Source organism: Wyeomyia smithii, chromosome 3 (assembly GCF_029784165.1).
Source record: "Wyeomyia smithii strain HCP4-BCI-WySm-NY-G18 chromosome 3, ASM2978416v1, whole genome shotgun sequence".
NCBI lineage: Eukaryota > Metazoa > Arthropoda > Insecta > Diptera > Culicidae > Wyeomyia > Wyeomyia smithii.
This window is the reverse complement of record NC_073696.1, coordinates 275351813-275379452: the sequence shown is the minus strand read 5'-3', so window position 1 is coordinate 275379452 and position 27640 is coordinate 275351813. Positions and strand designations below refer to the sequence as shown.

The 27640-nt window shown below is 37.9% G+C and overlaps 3 protein-coding genes across 4 annotated transcripts in view; 2 read left to right on the top strand and 1 right to left on the bottom strand.

The window, feature by feature from the left end:
- The window catches only part of LOC129729600 (mucin-2), a 92597-nt gene that overhangs the window by 9597 nt on the left and 55360 nt on the right, over window positions 1-27640 (top strand). The gene's annotated exons all lie outside the window — the stretch shown is intronic.
- On the top strand, window positions 7731-10836 carry LOC129729601 (uncharacterized). Its single transcript, XM_055688300.1, has 5 exons — window positions 7731-7889; window positions 7970-8621; window positions 8671-9376; window positions 9650-10449; window positions 10572-10836. The coding sequence occupies exons 2-5, from the start codon at window positions 7998-8000 to the stop codon at window positions 10602-10604; spliced, it is 2163 nt and encodes a 720-aa protein (XP_055544275.1). The 5' UTR covers window positions 7731-7889; window positions 7970-7997; the 3' UTR covers window positions 10605-10836.
- Window positions 10402-26558, bottom strand: LOC129729602 (carbonic anhydrase 7). Its single transcript, XM_055688301.1, has 6 exons — window positions 26183-26558; window positions 12135-12259; window positions 11981-12071; window positions 11772-11919; window positions 11357-11711; window positions 10402-11295 (listed from the first exon to the last, which is right to left on the bottom strand). Exons 1-6 carry the CDS (start codon window positions 26244-26246, stop codon window positions 11134-11136), a joined length of 945 nt encoding a protein of 314 aa, XP_055544276.1. The 5' UTR covers window positions 26247-26558; the 3' UTR covers window positions 10402-11133.

Sequence of the window (27640 nt, the reverse complement as noted above, 5' to 3'; positions counted from 1 at the left end):
TAATTGCAATATGCACATTATTTATTGTTAAAAAGTTAAAAAGCTCATTCTCATTGGCCTTCAATGAGCGAGCATTCCAATTTGTGCCTATTTGAATGGCTTCAAACATTGATTTTGCCTGCAACATGGCGTTCATAAGATCGAACATTGCCTGTTGCAAAAAAGAAAATTTACCTGCCGTAATAGGCCCCAGGCAGTTGACATTAGAAAAAATATTTTCGGCAGCAATATTAGCTGGAGTGATAGGTGTACAATTATTTTCTAGTCTGTTTTGCTTACCCATATTAACGGTCATTTTCGAACTACCAACACTAGGCGGTATAATGTTCGAACTACCTGTAACCTGTGCATAAGTTAAACGGGTATGCAAAGGAGTAGGTAAACTATGCGTCACTGGTACGCTTGGAGAATTTTGTTTTGAAGTTGGTTTTAATTGAGAAATTGAATTTTGTTTACCTTGCCTTGCCTTAACAATTGCTAAACGGACTGGGCATTGATAAAAATTTGACATATGGTTGCCGTTACATTTCGCACAGCGAAAATTTTTACTCTCTTTCACAGGACATGTGTCCTTTTTGTGAGAAGAGTCTCCACAATTAAGACATTTTTGGTCCATGTTACAGAATTTGGAACCATGGCCATAACGTTGCTAACGTGCCATAACGATATGCTTTTCACCTCCGCCATACTTCCTATAAATTTCCCACTTTACACGCACATTATACAAAGCATGTGCTTTTTCAAAAAATTTTAAGTTGTTAACCTCATTGCGGTTAAAATGAATCAAATAATTAACAAGGGAAATTCCAGTTCTCTGACTGTTTTCGCCTCGTGATTTTTGTTTCATTAGAATTACTTGGGTAGGGGCTATGCCAAGTAATTCTGTTAAAGTAAGTTTGATCTCATTAACGGTTTGATCGTTGGTGAGACCTTTCAAGACAACCTTGAGCGGCTTGGCGTTCTTGGTGTCATATGTAAAAAAAATGTACATCTCGTCAGTTAAATACTGAACAAGACGATCACGACCCTTTACTGAGTCGGCTAATAAGCGGCATTCACCTCTACGGCCAATTTGATAGGTAACTTTAACGTCAGAAACAAACGTTGAAAGTTCCTTTTTGAATATATTAAATTCAGAAGAAATAGTTACCACAATAGGTGGAACTTTCTCCTTTTTTAAAGATTTTATATTTTGTATAGTTTAGTTATTACTAACTTCCATTTCACCAGCTTCTTGCTCAGGCAAAATATCAAAAGGATTGTCACTACAGACACTCGATGTGTCAGAAAGAGATGCCTCTCTTTTCCTCCCCGCAGCGATGCGAGGTTTCTTTTTCCGTCCAGCCATTTCAGGTGATACGAAAAAAGTTAAAACAAATGTTAAATTCAAAAGTAGGTAGTCTTGAGAAAGACTGATGGGAAATAACTTTCAGGTAGTCTTTAAAAGACACACTGACAAAACACAAACTTTGAAGCTATAGGCAGTCAAAGACCAGTCCACAAGCAACCGAAAAAACGTCTGATCTGTAGGACAGTTCAAGACGCACTGACTTAGTTTGTTTACTTTTGGCTTTTGGGTTACGTGTTTGGGTAGAGTTCATCTCTTAACGACTTAATAACAGTTTCGGTTAACATGTTTAAACAAAATAATACCAGATAAGAGCCCAAAACAATACTATATACTATTTCATATTTCTGTCACAGTAATCTTCATGATTGATTTGAGATAACGTGTATAAAATAATTAACACATCAACCAAAATGAAACGAATCAATCTCCTGCCACGTTTCCTGCTCTGTCCTTTCGCATTCAAAAAATAGTGACAGCTTGTTTATGCTGGGTTTACCCTGTCTGTTGCTAATTCGGGGTCGCACGGCCGAAACTGTTGATGATATCGAGTGTTTTTTTTACACTGTACACTGACGGCAAACCTGGTAGCAAATAAAGCTAACAGCACACCATATCCCTTACTGTGGCTCCACATTTTCCGTTTCTAGCTATCTGCTGTAAAACTGGCAACGGGTAATGTGCAGCAGGTTTTGTACCATCATTCGCACGACCGTAACTCGATAAAAGTATATTACCACACAAACAATCGACAAGACTTATTTCTCTTATATTCATTGTTTCTTATCGTGTAAGGTGTATTTTTTGCTGTATATTTGCTCATAGACCAATAGACCAGTTCTCTAAGCGATTTTCTGTGAGTCTACATGCAGTGACCAAGTGGTCTTCATGTTTATATTGGAAGTCGGCACGCGATCGAGGTCGCGTCGCGTTGCTTTCGGACATCGTTTAGCCGTTACGATTAACGCCTTACCAACGCAACTATGGTGATACGGAAGTTAACTGAAATACTAATAAAAAAACTGGATCGAATGGTGGTGAACTCATATAACTATGCGATTTTTTTTTGTCATGTTCGTATATGTGGATTGGTTATTTCTACGGTCAATCTTGGGGTAAATAGAACCGCAGATTTCAGATTACACGCTTAGAAGGGAACTGGTAAATTTAATCATCATGTTTTACTAGATTCAAGGTGTAACTCGTTTACAAAGACTTTATTAATTTTGAGCTACAATCCTACTGAGACTGTAACTATCTTTTCCAGTCAGATACTCATAACTCGAACTCATCTGAGTTCCTGTGAATTGATAAAGCATCACGCGAAAAGAACAATCATGTTTCGTGTGCTTACAGATGAATATAACTGATCTTGACTTCTTTTGGAAACTTGGTCAAATCTGATGCAGGCCTCCGTAGCACAATCGGTTTCTATGAATTGAAAAGCTCTTCGATGATTACCGGCATGCGAAACCTATTCTTGACATACATTTCGTTCGGCGGAGGAGTGCGTCGTGCGCATACGTCATTCATCGATGGGATGGGAATATAAACGCCCGATTTTGTTCATTGTATACGAATGAGAATCGAAAGAAGAACGTACAAAATCTCCGGTCCGATCTGATTATTTAATAACCGACTGTGAAGCTTAACAAAAAAAAAAAAAAAAAAAAACTGACGTTATATAATTATTCTTATTTTAGCTGGGTCGGGAGGCAGTGTTAGCGATGAGAGTTTAATGTAGGTCATTTATGATTGATGTTACAGTATAAGAGAAACTAATGTATAGATGCATTACAGGCTGAAAACTTGAAGAAAGCTCAGGCCGAGATATAACGGTCCACTGTTAGAAGATAGGAACATCAGAAAATCTGTAGTTTTGGGACAAGGGGAAAACTTGTTGTGATGAGTTTAGAAGCATTCTTGATTCTTGGAGTTCTTAAAAAATCTTTTATTTTTTTTATAGAAGTGGAAACTTGATTAAAATATCAGAGAGCCAAACTGTCTTGCCCTTCAGACTTTACGTAATTTTATTATCTTAATCGCAAAGTTATATAGACGTGCCTTCTAGAGCACCCATCTAATTATCCTTCATCAGTATGAATTTTGAGTGAGATCATATATCGCATAACCATCATGATTCACGACCCCAGGATCGGTCTCTTTGGTTGTCCACGGCGTCTCTCCATCTTCTACGCACGCTAATTATAGCTGAGAGATACGATGCTCAAATACAGCAAAATGCGAATGAGCAACATTTTCGACTCGTAAGCCAAAAGTTTAGCAATAATTGCGTTCGAGTTTGGCAAATGAGTGAAAATCTTTTAGCTGAACGCAAACAAATCGTTCCATTACAAATAAAATATTACTCTGACACTCTCATCAGCACTGAATGAAATTATTTCGCGAAGTTCCTCGGTAAGCTAGATTTAAGCTTGTACATTTATTACATTCCATGCTGTAATCCTCCACTTAGCACGGGAGTAAAGCTTACGAGATGAGAGTAAATGCCTGTTGCAAGAGGCCACAACCATGGTTTTGTTGCTGCCTTCGGTGCATAGTCGGACAATTTACCATCATCGTTGGTTGCATAACATCACAAACATAGGTACTATACGAGCCCCTTGTTGTTGTACCCCCTGCTACTACAGCAGCTCTCCGAAGGAAAGTGTTTTGCCGGTTTCCTTTTTCGCCACGGTAATTTTGAGTCGATTTTAACATGACTAACTACATAAACTGCAGCCTACTAGCACAGTTTTCGATTGGATGACGCGTGTAGTAAATGTGTTAATTTGCGTAGATGACGCATGAATAATGTCGCTTGTTAATTACTTCGGCAGGATAGGATCAAAATGTTCACAGTGAGCGAAATTACATAAACTAATAATAAGATGTGAAGTACCTGCATGTTGCAGCAAACATTTTCTTTTATTATTGACGAACCTGTAGAGAAAATTGAACCGCTAATTTTACCACACGTAACCAACATCGAATTTATTTTATTTTTGCATGGAGATTTTGAATAATTCCGTATAATTTCGCAAAATTCAGAATTTGGAGTGCTTGGGAGAAAACTTCGTTGAGTATAGCGAAATCACGTTTAACTTTCGTGAAATTAACTTAGGCTAACTTAAATTAGTTAAATTATTTTTCATAAAGAGGGGATCAAAATGAAAGACAAAAATTGGTTTTTATAAGGACGAAATTGGCTTCCACAAATACACTGGCTCATTTTTGCAAATCGAAAAATGCAGAAAACTCTCAAAAAATCGAGAATAAGTAGAGTTCTCTATTTTGACATTATCGTTTTTTTTTAACATTTGAAAAACCAATGCCTGTTGTTTCATTGTTGTGTTGTTCAGCTAGACTTGTGTTTGTATATCATTTGAAAAAGCTACTTTTTTGAGCAAAAAATGATTTTAAAAAATTATATCATTGTCCCACTGTCCTTCGGTTTTTTAAATTTCGAAATAAAACTGCTCGCAACCGCTGTTGCCAGTGCGAAAGTAATTTTTTCGAATTAGGGACAGATTTTTGTTCAAATTTCAAGCAGATTTTCTGGGTTTTCGAGTAATAGGGTTTTCGAGTAGGTAGCAGACATTTTTCAAAAACATCTGGCATCTCTGCTCGACATAAGTGCAGTGCAGGTAGGATTGGGCGATCTCCAGGAAAAGATCGATCTCGAGGATCGATTCAGCTGACCCCTCCCAGGATCGATTCACATGAAAAATCGGAGCTGCAGGATCGAGTTCTGCTGGATCGATCTTTTCCAATACATTTTTGCGGCGCTGTGAAATTCATACCAACCGATTGTAACTGAAATTTGTGATGTTATAAGATCGTCGATGGTTGTAACGCACAAAAAAATGGAATGAATGGCGTTTGTTTTGTAAACCCTGTAGGAATCAAGCTAACTATTGTTTTGTTCGTTTACAGATTTAAAATTTAAAAAGATATAACAAAAGATTTAATAAAAAATCAACAGCTGGCCCAAAAGTTTGCAGACAATGATCCCATAAATGCCAACCGTGCCATCCGTTTGGCATTTAACCGGTATCGGTTTTTAATGGTTGCACCAGTTCTGGAAAACAGCCTCTCGGATGGTACAGATGTTACCATCTTGCTGAGGTATTCTCGAGCTATTGGATAGAGTGTTGGATACTCGCTTCTAATTGATTCCCAGATTGCCAAAGGGTTGGAATCAAGACTTACGACTTTTTGGTGTAAAAAATTTCGTAGTTCCCCTGATAACCTCCAGGGGTATCAGGTTCATGGTTCAAAGATGATTCGTGCACCTCGAAGTTCAATAATTACGGTCTTATTAACTGACGTCGCCAATATCGAAAATTTTATTTTATTGCTTACCATTTGGTGGTGAAAATTCCATAAATTGTTCGACCAGGCTTTCGGTGCAAACGATGAAATTTCATTAGGATTAGTCGTTGAGTCTTTGTTTGCAATTTGAACCATATCGGATACGTTTTTAAGCACCTTTGCATGAGCTAACGGACAGAGATAGAGGGTTTTAAAACGGGGATCTAACAGCGTCGCAATAGAAAATGTATCTACGAATTCTATATCCTTGAATTTTCGCTCATATTGTGCCTGAAACATCGTTTTCAATTGTCTGACTGGCTCGGTAGTAGGACTCATTGAGTCGATACTCTGGAGTAATATTTTTCGATAGCTATAACTTAAATTAAATTCTGAAGAGCACTCTTCATCCTACCCTTTTCATGTTCTTTAACATCGGGATCATCTTCCCAGAAAGGGAAACAGTTTCACCTTCCAGCTCAGTTATCGTATGAGCCACAGGTTGCAGTAAATCGCGCCCCTCAGTAGCCGCCGCCAGTTCTGAGCCGGTTAACATTTGAACGGAAGTATACCGCAAAAGTATTAAACTAACCTTATCTGCAAGCTTAATGAAGCGTTCCAGCATCGCGTAGTTGCTGCCCCACCTGGTAGGCTCATCCTTGATTAACTTTAATATGTCAGCATCGGAGCTAACCTCTTTGAGCTGCAGGGCGCGAATCTCATCCGCAGCATTGATGGATTTCTTGAAAAAAGCTACGATGGACCGTATTTTCGTCAGAAGAATTTTAAATAGAGGCGATTGGTCAATAGCAACAGTGGTGATGCGACTCAAGCTGTGGTCGACACATATAACATGTCTCGCATCTCCAAAAACATTTTTTGCAGCAGACACGATGTTGGCTCCCCCATCCGTAACTATAACGGATACCTGCAAAAAATTAAAACAACACGACGACGAAGTCGGCGCGTTTTGTTTTAAAAGAAACAGATAATAATTTGTATAATATATGACTAACCTTTGTATTTAATCACTTGTGAGAACGAATCTTGGATGGTTTGACATCCAGGTCTATTTTCATGGCTAGCACCAGTAGCAGGCTTCAGTTTTGAAACAACATTTTTCATCGGAACCATCGAGCTCGATTCTGCTTTTTCCTGATTTTTCCTCACCGTGCTCAGCTGGGGATGATGTCTGTTCAGGTGATTCCAGAGGTTTCTGGTGTTTCCACTTGTCATAACTTCCAAGCGACATGTTTTGCATACACCTGATTTAGATTTCTTGACGAAATATGTCCAAACGTCGCTTCGCGGAGCCATAGTTTCAATAAAAACAACTTTCACAGCAATACCACAACAGAGCTTCAGAAAATGAAATGAAATTTCAACAAACAATCCCGTAGATGAGAAGCGCAAAACGTCTCAATTTTGTTAATCGTTCGTGGAATGTTACACAAGGTCAATAAGACATATACAGGTGGGAAAGAAAGAGACTTTTGTCTGTGTTAGTACCAGCAAAACACACGTACTTTTGGGTTTTAACGTACATCTCTGTCAATGAGCGAATGCCATTAGAAATGGTAGTTCCCATTTTTCAATGGGTCATGAAGGCATTTTCACCCGAAAAACTGCTGCACGCTAAAAAAAATTTTCAAGAGATCGACAAGATCGGATCGAAAAAATAACGATCTTTTCGATCTTTTCAAAGCTAAAAAATCGATCCAAAAAATCGAAAATCGGGGTGTAAAAAATAGATTTTTTGAAGATCGGTCCAAGATCGAACAATCCTAAGTGCAGGGATACCAAATGTGCAGATTTGTCTGCAAAACGCAGATTTCTGGAGTCCGTGTGCAGATATTTATTGATTTGCAGATATTTGCAGTTTTTCCACGGTTTCTGCAGATTTTTGTCAGAGTCTCCTTATATTTGCGCAGATTTTCTTAAAATGTGTGCAGATTTTCACAGACTTTTGCCTGCGCGAGCGAAATTTTTTCAGGTTACGGATAGATTTTGTTCAGATTTCGAGCACATGTTTTCGGTTTTTCGAGCAGTTGCAGACATTTATCAAAAACATCTGGCATCTGTGGTGCAGTGCACATGGCGATGGTGAATTTGTGATTTGTATACCAAAATACGCAACTTTTGTATAAAATCCGCGTTTCATGATCGTGTTTGCTTCCGAACCAAAGCCATAAAAATCGACAAGAGTAATGTTTAACAGTTACACAAGGTAAGTTCTAGTTTGCTATCTCTAGTCGGAAGGTGTTGACTTAAGTATCGTATTGTTTGCCGTTCTTTCTCATAACACAGTGTGTTACCGTGGTTACTCCTATGAAACATGATCCGTAGCAAGCGGTATCCTTCGTTGCCATCGTTGTTGAACCGGAAGCAAACAAATAAGCAGATTTTCAGTTATACAGCGAGTCCCGCTACGAATGATATTCAATTTGTCACCATGGATGCATTAGCTGCCATCAATGAAACACACCCGTTGGTTTATTTCAACCAGTCGGTTGACTCGTTTCCAGTGTTTGATGGACCGTTTCAGGTGATCGAACCAGGCAGCGATCTGTACATGCAGTTAAACTCTAGTATGTGCTTTGATTCTTACGAACCGGGTTTAGAAGAACCCCAGCAGCAAGATATGTATTTTTCGGAAAATGGAATACCACAGCAAGTGGTGGATGATGTGTTCCGGATGGAAGATGAACTGCAGGCCGGTGAGGGACTTGCTCTATGTCAATATCCTGTGGCCGGTAATCAATCGATGACCGAGTTTGAGCAGCAGTTGGTAGCGGAAATGGAAAAGTTTTTTCCACAAGTGAAAAATGTTTCTACGGGGACTCGTCCAGGCAGTCGATTAATGGAAGAACTCACGAAAATTTCATCAACAGAAGATCCATGTTACATGAGCGTACTTTTGAAGGACAGTTTGCAACACGATGGTCGTGGCGTACCAAAGGTAAGCAATCTATTCATAAAGTTCGGTTTAACCAGTGGAAAATTTTTAGTTGGATATTCTAAAGCGCGACAAGGAGCGAGGATTTCGATGCGTGGATATGATAGATGGTAATGGATCCAAATTCAAAGCTAAATACTATGAGCATATCACCATCCAGAAACATCCGAAACTTCAATCTTCTGTTCCGAACCCAAGAAGCATAAGAAGCCCAATTCCATACAGACCCATCTCTGAACTACTACAGTCGACTCAGCTGGTGAATGTAAGTCCTTCAGTGGCTAACAAAATTGAAAGGTTAGCCAACAGCAATCAGAATGTCACGCTCACACAAGTTCTAAGCACAAACCCATCAACTACGTTCCGAACAAGTAGCTCTAATAACCGTGCAATATCTTCTGTTGTAATCAAAGCTCCTAAGCGAACGATCGCTTCCAGTGCTGAAACGGATAGCCTTCCGCTTCCCAAACATTTTCCTATGCCGATCATCAAACAAGAGCCTCTTGATGATTTTCCGGTCGAGGCACCGCTACGACACCGTTTTAGTCAGATCGACTCCACACGAATCGAAGTTCCAACGATTTCGTTGGTCAGTAAGCAACCACGAAAGCAAAAGTTGCAATCTCTCGCCCAGTGCGATGTGATTTTCAAGGAGACGTCCCTCTCAACAAGTGCCAGTTTCTGCCAGGAGGCACCCCGAAAGGTGCAGCAGTCGCGAGCTCGTAGCCCGAATGATTTTGTGACCGTAACGATTAAAGGTGAGTGCTCTTGCAGTCGAGTTGTAACGGTTAATGACATTATTGAAACTATTGTGGAAAAAAATTTTCGATGAAAGATGACGTATTTGAACAGTTATGGTTTATATGAATTCGATTCTAATTTAATAATTGTTACGGTTCTATATACATAGTTTTATATGTAGCTCTAGGTGAGTGATAAAACAAGTGACTTTGAGTAACGCGGTGCTTCAAACTACGAATACCAAAAATCTATTTCACGATACTATTTATTGCACTGATTCCTTTTTCTAGATTCCGATGGAAAAGTTAAGAAAGAACCCCAACAGCTTCGTCCGATTCGGCGAGCAATTCCCCGTTCGGCCGTTATCGATTCAAGCGTTAGCAAGTGTCCGTCGGCGGATCGCTATCCAACCGTGAATAAGCGGGTCACGCAATATCGTGTTCAGACGGTGCCAAAGAACAAGCGAGTCATTGGTCAACCGGTGGAGTCGATTGAAATCTTGGATAGCTCCGAGGAAGAGTCCGATTCCGCTGCGCTTTCCATTCAGTTGGAATCTGGATCGAAAGATGTTTCTAAATGTAAACTTCCTGGTAATACGGAATCGATCCAGTGCCCGTTCTGTTGTAAGATTTTCATGTCCCCTCTGTCACTGACGCTCCATCGACAAAACTGTGCGGATGCGAGCATGTTTATGAAAACCAATAAAAACCACGGCTCTAGTAGAGATACTAGAAAAGAGAGGACGCGGAACTCCATTCCGATCGAAGGACGAAACTACGAAACTCACACTGCGTCTGCAACGAAAACGTCTTCACAAAACTCACAGAACGATCAGCCGTCTTTGGGAGCAAAAAAGAAGCGATCCTCTGCGAGTCACAAGAAGAGTGAACGGTTGGCTATCGAGATCCTGTCGTCGGCTTTTAACATAGATAATCTGCTTGTTTGTAAAATTTGCAAGAAAACGTTCCGCTCCCAGGATCATCTGGATATGCATCGTAAAATCCACGACACGCAATTTGTGTGTCAGTTTTGTAAAAAGAAGTTCCGCGAGACACCGGTGAAGCACACCTGTCAAGAGATGAAACGTTCGGTGAGTGTTCGCCCGGTTTGAAAAGCAGGTTGCAGAGGAAGATTTTGCAAAGTTCTGTTTCCTTAGTAGAGTAGAACACGGAATTGAATTTGTTGAGACGTTTGTGTTTTTTCTTCTTACAGGTAAAGGACAAACGCAAAACTTCTCACATTTGAAGGACCATATGTTTTTTTCGCATTTGTTGTTATATTTTTACGATAAAATGATTTTGCTGTGCTCAGCTCTCGTTACTTTTTAGGTTTTCTATATTTTGTTTAACTACGTTTTAAGGTTCTATGGCTTGTTAATAATGACGAACCTAGTGATAAGAACAAAACCCTTCAGAGAAAACAAACAATGTTTCTTATTCGATGTTGAATAAATTCGATCCATTTTGTTTGAATAAAATTCATGTTCTAATCTATTCGATTTTACAAATTACTGCCCTATATCAATTCAAAATAAATCATTTATTTTTTAAGAATTTAACTGTTCTATTGCTTGAGAAAATTGTTACAATCTAAGAATATTTCAATCAGCTAGTATCTACATGTAATATTTTTAACTTTTATGCGAACACGTTTACACTTACTCTAACAATACCAACTAGTTTAGTTCGTGCTTATTGAATTAAGCTGTGATCTTTTATTACTTTACATGAGTTGTAGCTTTAACAGTTCATTATCTAACAACTTTTCTGCATTGTTAGTGGACCCATTCCCATCGCGTATAGTCGATATCGCTCGTCAGCTCACTTAGTGCCGTGTTGCGTGAGTTCACTTTTCGAACGAAAATCCGCCGATTACCCACTGGTTGTAGTGCTCGGAAGTTATCGACCATCGGAACTCCCTGTAAGCTAGTATCAAGCTGAAACCGAATTAAGAAACGTTATTACTAAAATGATGTTCGGTAGTAGAGTTTTCAATACCATTCGAAACCGACGAATTTGCATGATAGATATGCTGAGCAGGTCTGGGAAGAGAACCCAGGTAACTGCCTCGGAACAGGGTGGTGTCGTCAACGAGCCTTTGTACGTGTAGAACCGTGTCAGATCCAAATCACCGAGAATCGAGTTGAGAGTGAATGTAAAATTCAGCTGAACCTGATTGTTAAATTCCTCGATCATGGGAAAGCTTCGCAGCAAGTGGGCTATCTCGGGACTCTCGTGCTCGGTGACCTGATACAAGAATCCGAGCACCGTTAAACCGTCGGAATATCCCAGTGCTTCGGCAACGGTCTTGTACTTCTTATTGCGATGGATGATGTGCATTTCAAGGGGATATCTGAAACAGGTCATTATTTCATGTTAGTGAAACATCTTTCATGTTAGTGAAACATCCTACCTGATATCGTTTAGCACGTGCTCCGACCCGCGGTTGTTTTTATCCCCCCAGTGAAAGTGCAACCCCTCCAGTTCGTACTCGTTCAGCATTTTACCTCCGAAAATGTAAGGATGGGTGCCCCGTTCAGATTTTGGGATATCGAGCGAAACTGGAAACAAACGATTACTGGTGATATTTGTCAGTGTTGCAGAGATCAGTCTTAAACTTACCCGAGTGTCCATTGTTATGTAAGGTAATTGGTCCTGGAAGAAGATTGTTGTATCCGACCAGTTCAATGGCTGGCATATTCAGTGGAATGGCCTACGACAAGATTGTTTTGTTATGATTCTTGCAACATTAATTTCCTAGTTTCGGTTCACTTACCCTGTTGTTCGAAATGGCGATCGGTGATTGATGTCTTCCCGCGCAACTTTGATGCGCCCTTGCCCAGCGACGCTGCTCTGGTTTAGTGTAACCGAAACGGTGATGGGCAGCCTCGGAAAATGGAGCTTTTGAGAAGATTAATTTAATTGTCTAATTTATTATTAAATTATTTAGTATGTATTTAACTGCGAAAGCAATTACAATTTTTTAATGAAATAAAGCTTATAATATATGTAATAGTGTTGATAAGTCATCGTTTGTGGCAGAACACATAATAAAAATTCTGAATAAATATTAGTAAACTAGTTGAACGTTCCCGGCGATGCTCGGGATCAAAAGTTTCAAAATTAGGAATCATTTTTTATAATTCATTGCATTATTAGCACTTCAAAAATATTTCACATCTTATACGTCCAACATCACTTTAAGTACTTAAACATTTTGAGAACGCACAGAACGGAAATACCAATATTGGATTGAATTTTGTGATTTGGGGATGTTTTACAGAAACTGTAAGTCGCCATTTCGGATTTCAAAATGACGTATGGAGTTCGGAAGTTTCGGACGTATTGAAATGGTTGGCCAAATACCACTTTAGATTATTTTCCTTAAACCATAAGTCGTTATTTTGGAAAATGTTATGTGGGGTCATCCGAGTTCCGAATATACCACACTCGGGTGATAACCGGATATTCGTCAATCGTTCACAGTAAAACATCTTTTTATGTAACTTTTAGAAGAAAGAAATCAAAGTAAGAAGAATTTAGCGTGACATGCTTAGTTCTCCTCTATAATCATATATAAAGAGATAACATGTGAATTTTTATAACGAAAATGTTTGTTGATGTCCAAGGAACACGTCTGAGAAAAAGTTAACGTTTTAATCCACATAACTACGTAGAAATAAAAAAAAATAAATTAAACCAATGAAATGCGACCTTTACTTCAGCCAAATGTGCCAAGATCTAGTTTTGGTAAAAGTAAAAAAATATTTCGAATTCCGCAATGTGTTACTATTCGTAAAACTACGAAAACATCAGAAATGTATTTTTTTTCTGCTCGACTCGCACCAAATTAAAACATAAATTTTTCTGCAAGAAAATATTTGCAGATGTTGAAGGAACAACGAACATTTTATTGAAAAAAAAAAATTAATTAACAGGCGAATTGAGCTCATGATCAAAAAGTCAAAATTTTGCATGCATTAAATGTATAATATATATAAATTTTAAAAAGAGTATTTTAATGTGTTTTTCTGTATGCAGAAAATCATCTTCAAACATACGTAGTTTTTAAAGTAATATATAACTCTTAGCAATGAGATACCTATTATTATTCCTCAAATGTCTTTCCTGAACATTAACAAACATTTCAGTGAAGAACAATTACATATTATAGCTTTGAATTTAGATATAAAGGCGAATTGAGTTCAAATATTCATGATTTTGCTTGTTTAACGTAGTGTTGTGAATAATATCTCAATTTTCAGTAACCAAAAATCTGTTATTTTTACTCATATATCACTCATACTCATATATTAAAAAATCATATATCGTAGCTTTGAGAAAAATTGAGCCAAAATATTCATGATATTGTATGTTTTACTTAGTTTTATGAATAATATCTCTATTTTCAGTTACCAGATAACTATTTTTTATCTCGAATGTCATTCAATATCAACGAACATTTTATTGAAAAAAATCACGTGTCATCGCTTTGAATTATGATTTAGAGACAAACTGAGCCTAAAAATTATGGTTTTGCATTTTTCATGTGGTTTTGTGGAAAATATTTAAATTTCAAATAATCAGATACCTATTATTTTTCCCTCAAATATCTTTCCTAAACACAACGAACATTTTATTATAGTAAACATCATAGATCACTGCTTCGAGTTTTGATTTAGAGGCAAATTCAACATAAAAGCCATAATTTTGCATGTTTCACGTAGTTTTGTGAATAATATCTCGAGTTTTCGTACTCAGATACCTGTTATTTTTTCTCAAATGTCTTTCTTAAACATCAACGAACATTTTAATAACAAACAGAATCACATGTCATCGCTTTGAATTTTGCTTTGGAGATGAATTGTATAAAAAGTCATAATTTTGCATGTTTTACGTAGTTTTGTGGATAATATCTCAAGTTTTAGTGATCAGATACTAATTATTTTTCCTCAAATGTCTTTCCTGAACATTAACAAACATTTTAGTGGAAAAAGAATCATGTGTCATCGCTTTGAATTTTGATTTAGAGGCAAATTTAGCACAGAAAGTCATAATTTTGCATGTTTTACGCAGTTTCGTGAATAATTTCTCAAGTTTTAGTAATTAGATACCTATTATTTTTTCTCAAATGTCTTTCTTAAACATCAACGAACATTTGAATGAAAAAAAAATCACATGTCATCGCTTTGAATTTTGATTTGGAGACGAATTAAGTATAAAAAGTCATAATTTTGCATGTTTTACGTAGTTTTGTAAATAATATCTCAAGTTTTAGTGATCAGATACTAATTATTTTTTCTTAAATGCCTTTCCTAAACATCAACAAACATTTTAGTGAAAAAAGAATCATATGTCATCGCTTTGAATTTTGATTTAGAGTCAAATTTAGCACAGAAAGTCATAGTTTTGCATGTTTTACGTAGTTTTGTGGATAATTTCTCAAGTTTTAGTAATTACATACCTATTATTTTTTCTCAAATATCTTTCCTGAACATCAGCGAACATTTTCATGTTAAAAAATCTACATGTCATCGCTTATTATTTTTGATTTAGAACGATTCAAGATGATGATGATTACTGCACACCTCAGAGACTGAGGGAATAATATCAATAAGATCAAGCGTTACGGAATTCCATTTTTATATAGTAGATAATTAATTCATCACAAAACATCCCCCCCCTATTAAAAAAAAAAAATATGTATATAAATAAAAATGTTTGTGTGGAAGTCTCACGAAGTACCTAATTAAGAAAAGCAACCCGCGTAAAAAAAACGTGTAAAAAAGAATCTTACTGTATAAGATAACCAATTCATTGAGCAAATGTTAATTTTCTTATAAAAACAATATATCAGCCACTGACGCGCTGCGAATGTTTGTGGGTGAAATCTAAAAATCCATTAAAGCCAATGAAATTTCCTTAGCAGCTTTTCTTGACATTGAGAGAGCATTTGATAATACATCACTCAACTCAATGCAGATAGCCATGGAAAGGCATGGCATGGGCAGGAACACAATAAAGTGGGTTCCCCAAGTAATCATAAGCATTAGGAGATAGCATTTTATTAGCACTAATTCAGCCTTTGTAATGCCAAATAGCGTTATATCATGTTTTTCTATGTTTAGGGCATTATGCTAAACTAGCATTACTGAGAGCAAAACATGAGCTTAACGGGCTACCGTAGGTGCTACGATGTAGTGTTTTAAATGCATATGGGTCATTCCATACGAAGTGTACATGCCACGTGGGCACGACCATCACAGATTTTGCTCAAAGTGGGGGGAATTATTCATCACTGTCTCTTTGGAAAAATCCCAATTTTGGTATCGATTGGAGGACCCCCCGCTCTCTATGACGCCCCTCTTTATTGCAAAGTCACGCAATTTTTGTCAAAAATCTCTTTTTTCTTTTTCTTACAATTCATAGACGTAAGATGTCCGAAAAATACTGATAGATGATTTTTGAAGAAAATAAACCAAGGAATCCAGAAAAAATAGAAGTTTTGACCGGAAGTGTTGCCAGATAAATTATTTTTGTATTTGAAAACTAAATTTACATTTTTCGGCAAATGCAGCCATTTTTGTTTTAAATTTGATAATTTCATCGTGTTCCTTGGAAAATTTCACATAAGAAACAACTATCATCCCGAGGTAATACAGGGTGTCCGGATATTATCCGTACAACAAAACAGTGTTAGAATTAACCTTTATTGACGACTTGAAAATCAACATACATAGTATATTATATGAATATGTTTACAAGAAACAAGCGTTATTTGTTCATTTCAAAATGGCCACCCCGTGCTGAGACACACGTCTTTAAACGTTTCGGGAAGTTATCCACGATGGCCGCAAGGTCTTCTGCAGTTATTTCCTCCCAAGCCTTTAGAAGAGATGATTTTTGATGTTCTATTGATTTATGGGGTGTTCTGCAGGCTCTTGACTCCAAGATGGACCAAGCCGAATAGTCCATCGAGTTCAAATCCGGTGAGATGGAGGGCAATTCTTCTTTCCTAAAAAAGCTCGGAAAAAGGCGTTCACAAAGACTAATAGTCTTTTTTGTCCCATGAGCCGGTGCCCAGTCTTGCTGAAAAATCCAGTCATTATTGCCGAAATGCTGTGCTGCCCAGGGAGCTACTGAGTCAGTCAGTAGCTTCTGATACACTGTTTGGTTCACTTTTACCCCTTTTTCGATAAAGATCAAATGGGTTTTACCGGTGTGAGTTATTCCAGCCCAAACCATGACAGAAGCGGGATGATGACTCCTTGAAATACTTTTTCGATTTTGGGAAGTAGCAGGAAACAACTGCCGATCATAATGGTGATTGTGATGCTGCTCGATAGTAAAAATTTTTTCATCGGTAAACAGCACTGATCAAAAGCGGCCCTCGGACAATTGGTTCAGAATAACCATAGCTTTTCTCAACCGGTTTGCTTTCATAGTGTCAAATAGTGGTTTTTGCATAGTTTATATGACTGAAGCTTCAAATCATCATGGACGATGGCAGCAACGGATGTTTTCGAAATTTTTAAAGATTTTCGCCAAATTTCGGATGAATATTGTACATTTTCGCTTGATTCGTTATTGGATTGTCTCGCGCATTTTTGGAGTCCGAACTGTGCGTTATTTTCCTCTCTGGTGCGATCATCTAGCGTTGGAACGCTCTTGGAATCGTTTTATTGTATCACTCACAGTAGATTTCGCCATATTCAAGGTCTTCGCAATCACTGACACATTTTTTTCCTGACGAAACAGTTCAACAACAGCTCCGCGCAACTCATTCGGCTTCATTTTGCAGGAATTTGAAATCACAACTGTACCAAACGTACTGCGTATAAAGTTAATAGATCAAGATATTATACCATGCAGGTATGGTTAGTTGAATCCGTTTGTTTGTGCAGAGGCATGCTGTCAAAGTATGTACGGATAATTTGCGGACACCCTGTATGAGCCAATCTCGAGATATAACATTTTTACGAAAAAAGTTGTAAACTTCGTAATTATTTTGTTTTATAATTTATAGACGTAAGACACCCGAGAAATAGTGATTGTTGAATTTTAAAGAAAATGAACCAAGAAATCCAGAAAAAATATTGTTTTTGACCGGAAGTGTTGCCAGATAGATTATTTTTGTATTTTAAAATAAAATTTGCATTTTTCGGCCAATGCAGCTAATTTTGTTTTGAGGAGGTCGAAGCAAGCCATGACCGAAATCGGACGCAAAAATTTTTCGCTCGCATGTTATATCGGAAGAAAAGTTGTTTAATTTAGTTGTGCATGTTCGTTATAGATGTTATCGCGGAGTGAGTTTATTTTCTAAATTTAAAATTGTTTTTTCTTGGAAAAGTTCGCGGATGGTTGTGCGAGGCCGTGATCAAGATTGGCCAGCTGGTTCCTGCTTTGAAATCATCACATTGTTTGGTGATTTTCGGTTATTTTACACCTAAAGAATTGTTAAACATATATACAGGTGTTCTATTGAAATGTGCTGAGTGCGAAAAGTGTGAAGTTCCACAGAAAAAAGTGAATTTAATTGTGAAAATTGAATATTATTGCGTTGCTTTTTAGATTCACCAAAGTGTTTATTTTTTCTTGTTTTTTTTTCTATCGCTGTCTTGGCGACGGTTTGAAAGTGTGGAGTGTGTGGTGTTATTACATACAATAAGGAGAGTGTTTTATAGTGATTGAATGCTCATTAGGGATTTATTCATTGGCATAGTGCAAATTATATTTGGCTTGTATCTAATTAAACTTGAAGTGAAAATTTGCCAATAAGATCAAAACCATGCATGTTTTTTACAGTGTTTATGTGCTATCTCTTTTCAACGAATAAAATGTTGTATGGATTAAACGAGTGTGTGAAGGCATACACGCATGTTGCCACTGTACTTCCATTTGAAGAAAGTCCAAAAACGATGAAAACAACTGGAAAATGAAGAGATGAAAGCTAAGTATACGTTTTGTCTTGTCTGTATTGTAAAGTGATATTTTGATGCTTGTTTCTTGTTTTACTTTATGTGAGAAAACAGATACAAAGAGATTTTGATTTCATCGTTGAAATTGTGTGCGCGGTATTTTTTTCCGCAGGGTTTCAGTAACAAGTTTTATTTTTGTCCACAAAGTGTTAGTGTGGTTTGTGGAGTTTGGAGTATGTGTTTCTCAGGAATCATATGCTTTGATTTTTTGATTGTTCTAGCTTTTGACCAGTTGTTTTACATAATTTGTTATATTTATGACTAGTTCGGCACTTTGTCAATATATTTAAAAATATATTCAGGCTTATATGTATATTTGCTTTTATTAAATTGTTGAGGCTTTGGATGCATGGAACATTGCCAATTTTTATATTTATTAGGCGTATTAGGCGTACATTGTTAAGAGATAATCGACGTAAACGCCAAGTTCCTGCGCGTATGTGTCGGCCGGGGGGATTAAAGCGGTTGTTCGTAACGCTTCGGTGTAAACGCGTATTCAGCCCGGGCGAGTTTTGCTGATATATGGACTTCCGGCGTGTGGTGATTTCGCGAAGTGAACCCAGATATTTCATCATATCTCTCTTATCTTCATCAACGTTAAGTCGGAGACTGCTCGCGCGTTGCATCTAAATTATTACATCGGAAATCGAAGTAGATTTCGTTGAGTCGATAAATATCATTTCAACCCCCGCGTCGGTACCTTCCATGAGGTCGCATTATCTTCAGATGGATCAACAACGCGCAATAGTTTTAGGTATAAAGAGCATCACCTTACGTGGAGATATACGGTAATTTTAAGTTGTCTCGGTTTAGTCAAAAATCCTGTATCCTCGCGTACGTTTTATTGTTGCGGTGTTACATTGTCAAACTAAATAAGTTCGAATCACATTATGAATATCGTGGCGGATGTAATAAACTTGTAGACGCGGCACTTGTTCTGAAGAACCCGACATTAGCGCATCGTATACCAAAACGAACCCTGCTGTATACCTTCCCCTTTATCCAACATCCCAGTGATTTCTCGTGGAAGTGCAGAGGTGTTCTCGGCATCCAATAAAGCGAGTATCACGTCAACATATTTCTATACAAACTCCTTCTTTGACCTGCATTCGGATGCGGCCGGCGCTGGTATTGCCTAATATAAAGATTTAGGTCACCTGTTTTTACACATTGAGGACGCATGTTGGTCCCAAACATCATCTGTTGGTTCTTTGTGTAATTACAGCTGATCTGGCAATAACGGAGTAGCAACCGCGGGCGGTCAATCATGCTCAGGCTCATGCTCAATGCAGCTAATTTTGTTTTGAATTTAATGGTTTCATCGTATTTCTCGGGAAATTTCACGTAAGAAGCACTTATCACGCCGTGGTAATATGAGCCAATCTTAAGAAATAACATTTTTACGAAAAATTGATTACGAAATTCAGAACTATTTTCGTAAAAATGCTATATCTCGAGATTGGCTCATATTACCTCGGGCTGATAGTTGTTTCTTATGTGAGATTTTCCAAGGAACACGATGAAATTATCAAATTTAAAATTAAAATGGATGCATTTGCCGAAAAATGTAAATTTAGTTTTAAATTACAAAAATAATCCATCTGGCAACACTTCCGGTCAAAAAAAATATTTTTTTCTGGATTTCTTGGTTTATTTTCTTCAAAAAATCATCTATCACTATTTTTGGGGTGTCTTACATCTATAAATTGTAAAAAAAAATAATTACGAAGTTTACAACTTTTTTCGTAAAAATGTTATATCTCGAGATTGGCTCATATTATCTCGGGATGATAGTTGTTTCTTATGTGAAATTTTCCAAGGAACACGATGAAAAAATCAAATTTAAAATCAAAATGGCTGCATTTGCTGAAAAATGTAAATTTAGTTTTCAAATACAAAAATAATTTATCTGGCAACACTTCCGGTCAAAACTTGCATTTTTTCTGGATTCCTTGGTTTATTTTCTTCAAAAATCATCTATCAGTATTTTTCGGACATCTAACGTCTATGAATTGTAAGAAAAAGAAAAAAGAGATTTTGAACAAAAAATGCTTTGCACTTTGCAATAAGCAGGGGGGTCCCACAAAGCGGGGGGTATTCCAATCGACACCAAATTTGGGATTTTTCCAAAGTGACGGTAGATGAATAATTCTCCTAACTTTGAGCAGAATCTGTGTAGGTCGTGTCCAAGTTTGTGCTTTTTCGTGGTCATGACCCATATAGAACACGTATTACATTTTTAAGTGCTGACAACGGGCGATATCGAGTGGTCAATTAAAAATAGACGGAACATGGATACTCCACGTAAATGGAAATAAAAGCATGAAACTTTCCGAAAATACCCAATACAAAACAATTGCAAACTAGTGAGTTGGATTCAGGATCTACATCTCCTGGGCTCGTGGTTTCTAAACCGTCAACAACAGAAGATCAAAAGAAAAGTCCCTGTTGAATTCCAAACGATGTTGAGGAAGAACACATGCACAAAATGAACAATATGTATTACTCCTGAATATTTTTTTGCATTCGTTCCAGACACCAAATAATTAAGGTTCTAATATTTTTTTCGTTTGTTTGCTTAACTCACATGTCAGAAAAGAGAAATCTCATGGGTGCTCCAAATCAGCATTATCAATGGTTGCCACCTGCAGCATTTTATCAGCTCGCTGTTTCGCCTTTTTAACATTATTTCAAATATATACAAGCATTTAGGTCAGAATAAGTTCTTATCCAGAATTCTGTAATCAAATATAGTATTGTAGTAGGGCAATGATTTAGTGCTTACTGGTTACTTGGGTAATTCCCTAACAAGAAAAACCACCAAAGTATGCCCTCAAGGCGGGGTTTTACCTCCCTTGTTGTGGTCATTAATCATGGACGACTTTATTCAAAGCCTAACTGAAAAAGGTTTCGAAGCTATTGTTCTTGCAGATGACATACTGATTTTAATAAGATAAAAGCACGACTGCGTTATCTCTAACAGAATGCAAACTGCACTAAATCTTACAGTTCAATGGTGCAGACGAGAGGAGTTGAAGGTTAATCCCTCCAAAACAACTCTTGATCCCTTCACTCGAAAAAGAAAATACATTTTTCCTGCACGGTGACTGGAAGGCACCGAAATTAAGCTATTCATTGAAGCAAAATATTGGCGGATCGTACTAGACCAGGAACTAAACTGAAATGCTCAAATCGAACAAACAATCACCAAAGCTACAAACGTTCTATGGATATGCGGAGCCATTGGAAAAAGCTGGGGTCTCAAACCAACTGGATATATATATAACAATAATTAGAACAAAAATAACCTACGCCTCATTAGTTTGGTGGCCCAAAACGACACTCAAGCTAAGCTTAGTAAAATCCTAGATTGACCTGCGCATAGATTGGTGGAACTATGAGAAATACTCCATCGAAAGCCTTAGAAGCATTACTTTACCTTCTTCCACTTCATGCGGTGGTGTAACTAGAACCGGAAAAAAGCACTCTAAGGCTTAATCGACAGGCTTATCTAAAAGATGGAAATCCGACGGTACATTTTAAGAATTCTGAAAGATTTCCAAATAAATAACCTAATAAAAAGAAGCGAGGATTGGGTGAAAAAAAAAGCAAAATTTGAAATTCCCTCTAGAAAACAAGAGACAGAACGGGAAAGTTGAGAACAAGGTGGGCCCAGAATTCATGACGGTTCACTTCGTTTCTACACAGATGGTTCTAAAATGATCGATTCCGCGGGAGCGGGATTCAGACGACCGAAATAAATATTTTTTTCCCTGGTTAATTTATACTGAGTTTCTGGTCACTGAATCGAAGGAAATGAGGAGGCTGAATCATTAGCCAGACGAAGGTCGTTAACTAACTTTGCTGGCCCAGAATTTTAGTGGGGTCTCACCGAGTTTTTTGAAACCAGAACTCAATGAATGGCAGAGAGCAACCATATACGCAAACTGGCTTAGCACAAGCGGGTTACGACAATCGAAAAAAATCATGGCGCCAAAATGCGAGAAGAGCCTCGTTGTTCTCAGGCTTATTAAGAAAGATCCGATGATATTCACAGGTCTAATCACAGGGCAAGTCCGAGCAAGTATCATCTCAAGAAGCTAGGCTGATGATGATGTCGCCTTTGTGGCATCAAAAGCGAAACATCGGAATCTACTCTGTGAATGCCGATTTTATGCAGGTTGTGTGGACACGTAGAATCTACCGATATTTGGAGTGAAAGTACAGGGGAGGTAGTGAACTTCTTACGGAGTGCGTTTCCTAACTGGGATAAATGTGCAATGTGGCAAGAACATCAACTCGCTAAATAGTGATGAATCTGCTCGTAAGCACTTGGAGTAAGTTGGGACATACCACAATAGATCAAATAATGATCGCAGTGGTTCAGTCTCCTACTAGAGATGGTCGGGTTTGATGTCTTTTTATCTTCCTGTAATAAGCAACATGCTATCATATCTGAATTTAAGCAGGACTGCAGCGTTGATCAAAGCAATTAAAGAGCGTATCTGACGAACCCTAGCTCGGACGGCAAGAAAAATAGCTCATGTAATGAACAGGAATCATAACGCTATGCATAAAAGAATGAAAAATGACCTAGGATACGGAACTTTAAAGAAACAAAACATTCACGGACGCTGCTGATCGCATATTTTTCTCAGACTAAAAATTATCTAGTTCTAGCAAAATGATCGTGTATATGGAGCATGTTTTCGTAATATTACAGCCGATAAAAGAGGAGTGTAAGGATTCCAGAACTCTTCAGCAAAACCATTGTTTTGGGAGCAATATACAACAAATAAAAGTTACCACTGCTAACCATCGACAGAGGCGTTAAAATCTACAAAGATTATTATCCATAATACGTCATCAATGTCCATAATACGTCATCAATGTGCCAAGAATTTTTTTTGGAAAAGAAAGTTTCTGCTTTCGGCAGGATTCAGTGAAGTGAAACATATGACTTTGAACTTTTTTAGAACCGTTTGGTGAAGATCTGGGATAGAATGCCGATCAAGGTCATGCGTGCGGTTTTGTAATAATTTTAAAAGACGTTTGCGAACCGCAATCAAATGCAAACACGAAAGATTCGCATTGAACTGATTCAACTGTGACTTTACTATTCTATCATGATATTTTATTTTAATTTTATGGCCCATAATCTAAATATGTTGATGTGAGGACATGATTACACGCAAAACTTTTCCTTATTACTTTAGAAGCAATAGCGCAAAATTGCCTTTTGGGTAACAAACCTATTACTTTAAAGGCAATAAAATTCTTCCCCAGTCAAGTAACAACACATACTGACATAAATTTAGCACGTGTTACGGGAGTACGACTATCTAATAATGGTCGTTTCAACCACATGCAAGATTTTTTCTGTCGAAAACTGCTTACTTTCCATCTCAAGCAAAAAAATAAATCACACACCGTCGCATATGTAGCACATGTTACAAGTTTCTTCAATCTCCAATTCATCCGGTGTGCGTGTATTAGTTCGCATACGGAGTAGAGAAAAAATATGACAAGAGCTGCCAAGCAGCATTTTCCCCGTCATAGAGTAGGCAAACGTTGATGATTTCAAAGACTTGAAATGCGTCTTTAAATGACATCACGATCTGTAAACTGCGTTAGAGAAAAACAAAAACATTCGCTTTCCTGCAAGATATCTAAAACACATACTCATTGGTTCATGGAAACTCATTTGCACCTGTTTGAAAATACAATACTCGTGCCTATCCAGACAATATTCGCAACTTCGGCAACTCTGGTCAGACAGTATTACATATTTCCATTTCATGTAAACATTGGGGGACGAAACGAAAGTGTTTCTAATTAGACATTTGAGGTTGACGGGTGAGATTCCCATTATGTGTGGATGAAGGGAAGCAAAAATGAATCTGATCGTTGCATCAATACAAATGCAGCGAGTAAAGTCTTGCTAACACATGCATTGCGGTGGGTGCTTGGCTGTATGTTCTCCTCCAGAAACACATACAAGCGTGTGGCCGTCATAATTTTTATTACTTTTCGTTTGTTACTATTTGTGTATAATGCGCAGTCATAAGACACAATAAGTAATAAAAAATTGCCCTAAAGTAATAAAATGTTCCCCGTTTGCGTTGGGTGTATACTTTCAGGAGTATTGTTTTTTTTTACGCAAACTTGGTGTAGAACCTGATCAAGATACCAGTGCCGCATCCATCCATTAGATATAAATGTAATACTAGCAGACTAATTTTGTGGCTTTTTGTTATGTTGGCTACAACCATGCAACGGGGAGCTTCGTAGCCGCAAGGTTACAGAGTCCACCTTGGTAAGCGGATGGTCGTGGGTTCGAATCTTAGTAGAATCAGGTCATTTGGTTGCCAAAGGACTTTAGCATGGGTTTATTCTCAGGCTTCCCACCAAGTACCTTTCCCTCAATCTAAGTTCTACAGTACCTCTGTTGACTCTCCTTCTAACAAAAATAAGTCCCTGTTATAATAAAACTGGTGTGAGTAACGTATGAAAGTTCTCTCCAGGGAATTGTAATTAGGCGATATTGTTAGGAGGGACAGAGGCTCGGTATAGTAGAGTAGTAAGTTTGAAACGGAAAGGTTAAATTTACACACAAGCACGGATATGAATAATAAGCGTATCACTTACTATCAATAGTGATACTGCCAATAATATGAAGTGCGGAGTACAGAAAACACTTGGGCAATATCACAATAGATCTAGTCTCTGGTCGCAGTGATGAGCCCACACAGGAAAAAAAAAATGCAACGTTCAAATTAAATCCTCGATCATTCTCTATTTTAAGTTATTAAAGATAACATTTGAATGTGGATCTTCTTTTTGATCTCTCTAACTTCTAACTCTCTAACTTTTTCAAGGAAAGTTTTTTCTGCACACGAACTCTGAATATCAGCATTTTACAGATAAATCTCTACATGTGGTATCTCTGGTCCAAACATGTTCATCAATCTAATCCAAGTGTAAAGGACTTCCGTCCGTAATAACTGAAAAACATGTGTCTATCGAACATGGAATTCAGTCATCAAAAAAACTTTCATCAGCGGTAGAAACGCGTAACACTTCTTAAAGGTTTTCAGGAACAGCTCAGTATTCTTTCGGAGTCGTCCGAAACACTTTTGAATATGAAATAAACTGGTACCAACTTGTGGTTTTCTATTTGTGCAAGACAACGTATTGATAAAAACATGATGTCGCGGAAATCTTTATGAATGTATAAACAGTCACGTTGCTAGTTCATAATACAATAACTATCAGTCGTTGTCGATTCTTTACGATTTTGTAGCAATAATAATGCCCGTCTCTTGGCTCGAGGCCACCGAGAGAAGTCGATATTTTAATCCCGAACAATTCGGGCAAATAAAATTGATCTCGTAATTATCAGAAACTAAAATTTTTCATGATAAATCTACATTTCACGTTCCGTGCACAGTCCGGCAATGTTTGCCCCGATTGATTGAACATCACGCGCGACATCAGCAGCGAAATTAAACTTATCTCCACCGGTTGAAGTGGTTCGTATCAACCCACTAGCACTTGCGATTTACACGCCAAAGTACTTTTAGCACAGTATTTACTTATCGAAAGCCACTTCAGGATGCGTAGTACAAACTACACTGGGAATCGATCGTGGTTTCACTCATCATTGCCGCGCTCATTATTATGACTGACTATTATGTTTTACAATCACTTTTATTGCCGTAACCAATCGTATGTGCCCCTCACTCGTGTTTTTCTATAGGTTTTTTCTATGACCAAAACTATCGAAAATAAAAACGCTTTCTACCGTGTGCTGCAGTGCTTTTATCGATTAATAACTTTTGCTCACCTGCGGTGAGTATCACCAGAGCCATCAGCGTGACCCAGATTTTTTCTGCCGATCGACTCATCATCTTCTGCGCACGCTTGTTCTACCTGCTCAGCAACTGGATCAGATTGGAACTATCAAATGATTTGCGAGTGTTGTTCTCAAGCGGCATATGTTTGCCAATCGTCAATTAGCACCCGCGACGACGAGAGTTTATCGAATAAATTCGCACAAACGGTCACACTTAACCACCTCTTAGTTCTTATTGAAACTGGCGCAATTGGATCGGGATTATTCCGTTGGAACTACAAAACATCACTTCTACATCCGCACAAACGCGAAAACGAAGGTCCTCCGAAGGACTCAACCACCGATGGAAGGTTTGTGCCACCGCTGATTACCGAGTGATAACTGGATTCGCGCTCTGATAGATGATAGTGTTATATAGAATTACCGTACTCGAATGGGGATACTCCTAGCGTTGACGTCACCGCGTCGCGACGGTGATGACGACGGCGCCAATCGCTGGGAGAATAGAATTAGTAGCTATATCAGGTGCGATAGGAAGTGCTGCCAGAATGGAGCGAATGTTTTCCCGCTGCCGGCACTGACCGGTGCTGAGGGTGGGTAATTTGCAGACCGGTCCAAGAAAAATCCCTCTGTGCACTATGCAACACCGTGTATGGCATTCCCCCGGTGCTGTAGGTTAAGTGCATTCAGGCTGGTGAAGGGATTTTTGTAGCTTCTGGGGAAGAGTTACAATTTACAGCTGAATGACAAGAGATTTGATTTTTATTGATTTACTGATAGAATATTACAATATGTGTTGTTAACCGTTCATGGGATTTTCAGGCTTCTGAGAGTTTCTGCAGTTTATTTCTGATATGGATAATTTCAAACGGTTAAATCTAAAGCTGAAGAAAATCTAATGAAATGATCCAATCTAATTCTGCTCATGATACCATCATGGAATTACTTCACTGAATATAGACCATTTTATGAGACGTTTTAAATTAAATTTAAATTAAAATAAATTATTTTCATGCGACTTCCTAGATAGATGCGGACAGAGTTGTTCAGGAGGTCAGTGTGCACGCAGTTCTTCGCTTTTTGACCTTTACTTATCCCGCGGTTTTTACCTTCTAGAGAATTGCAGTCTTGGGCCAGATCCACCAGTGGTAATGTCAACTAAGAAATATTTTACCTTTGTGCCCAAAATCTATAAGTCGCTTCGGATCGGCCTAAACATTTATGCACATGTTGTAACGTGCTCAAGTGAAAGCCGGAATAAACTGCTGATACTAGACACCTTCTTTCCCGTGGAAGAAACAACGACGACCGCATGGTAGCGAAACAAGCAGGTGGAAAAAGTGGCGATAAATTTTCGTTTCTTGGCTAAAACAAAACAAAGCTAAAGAAAGACAAGAAGAAAAATCGAAAAAGAGAATGTTTCTCTTGTAGGTTTAAGGGGGTTGGGTT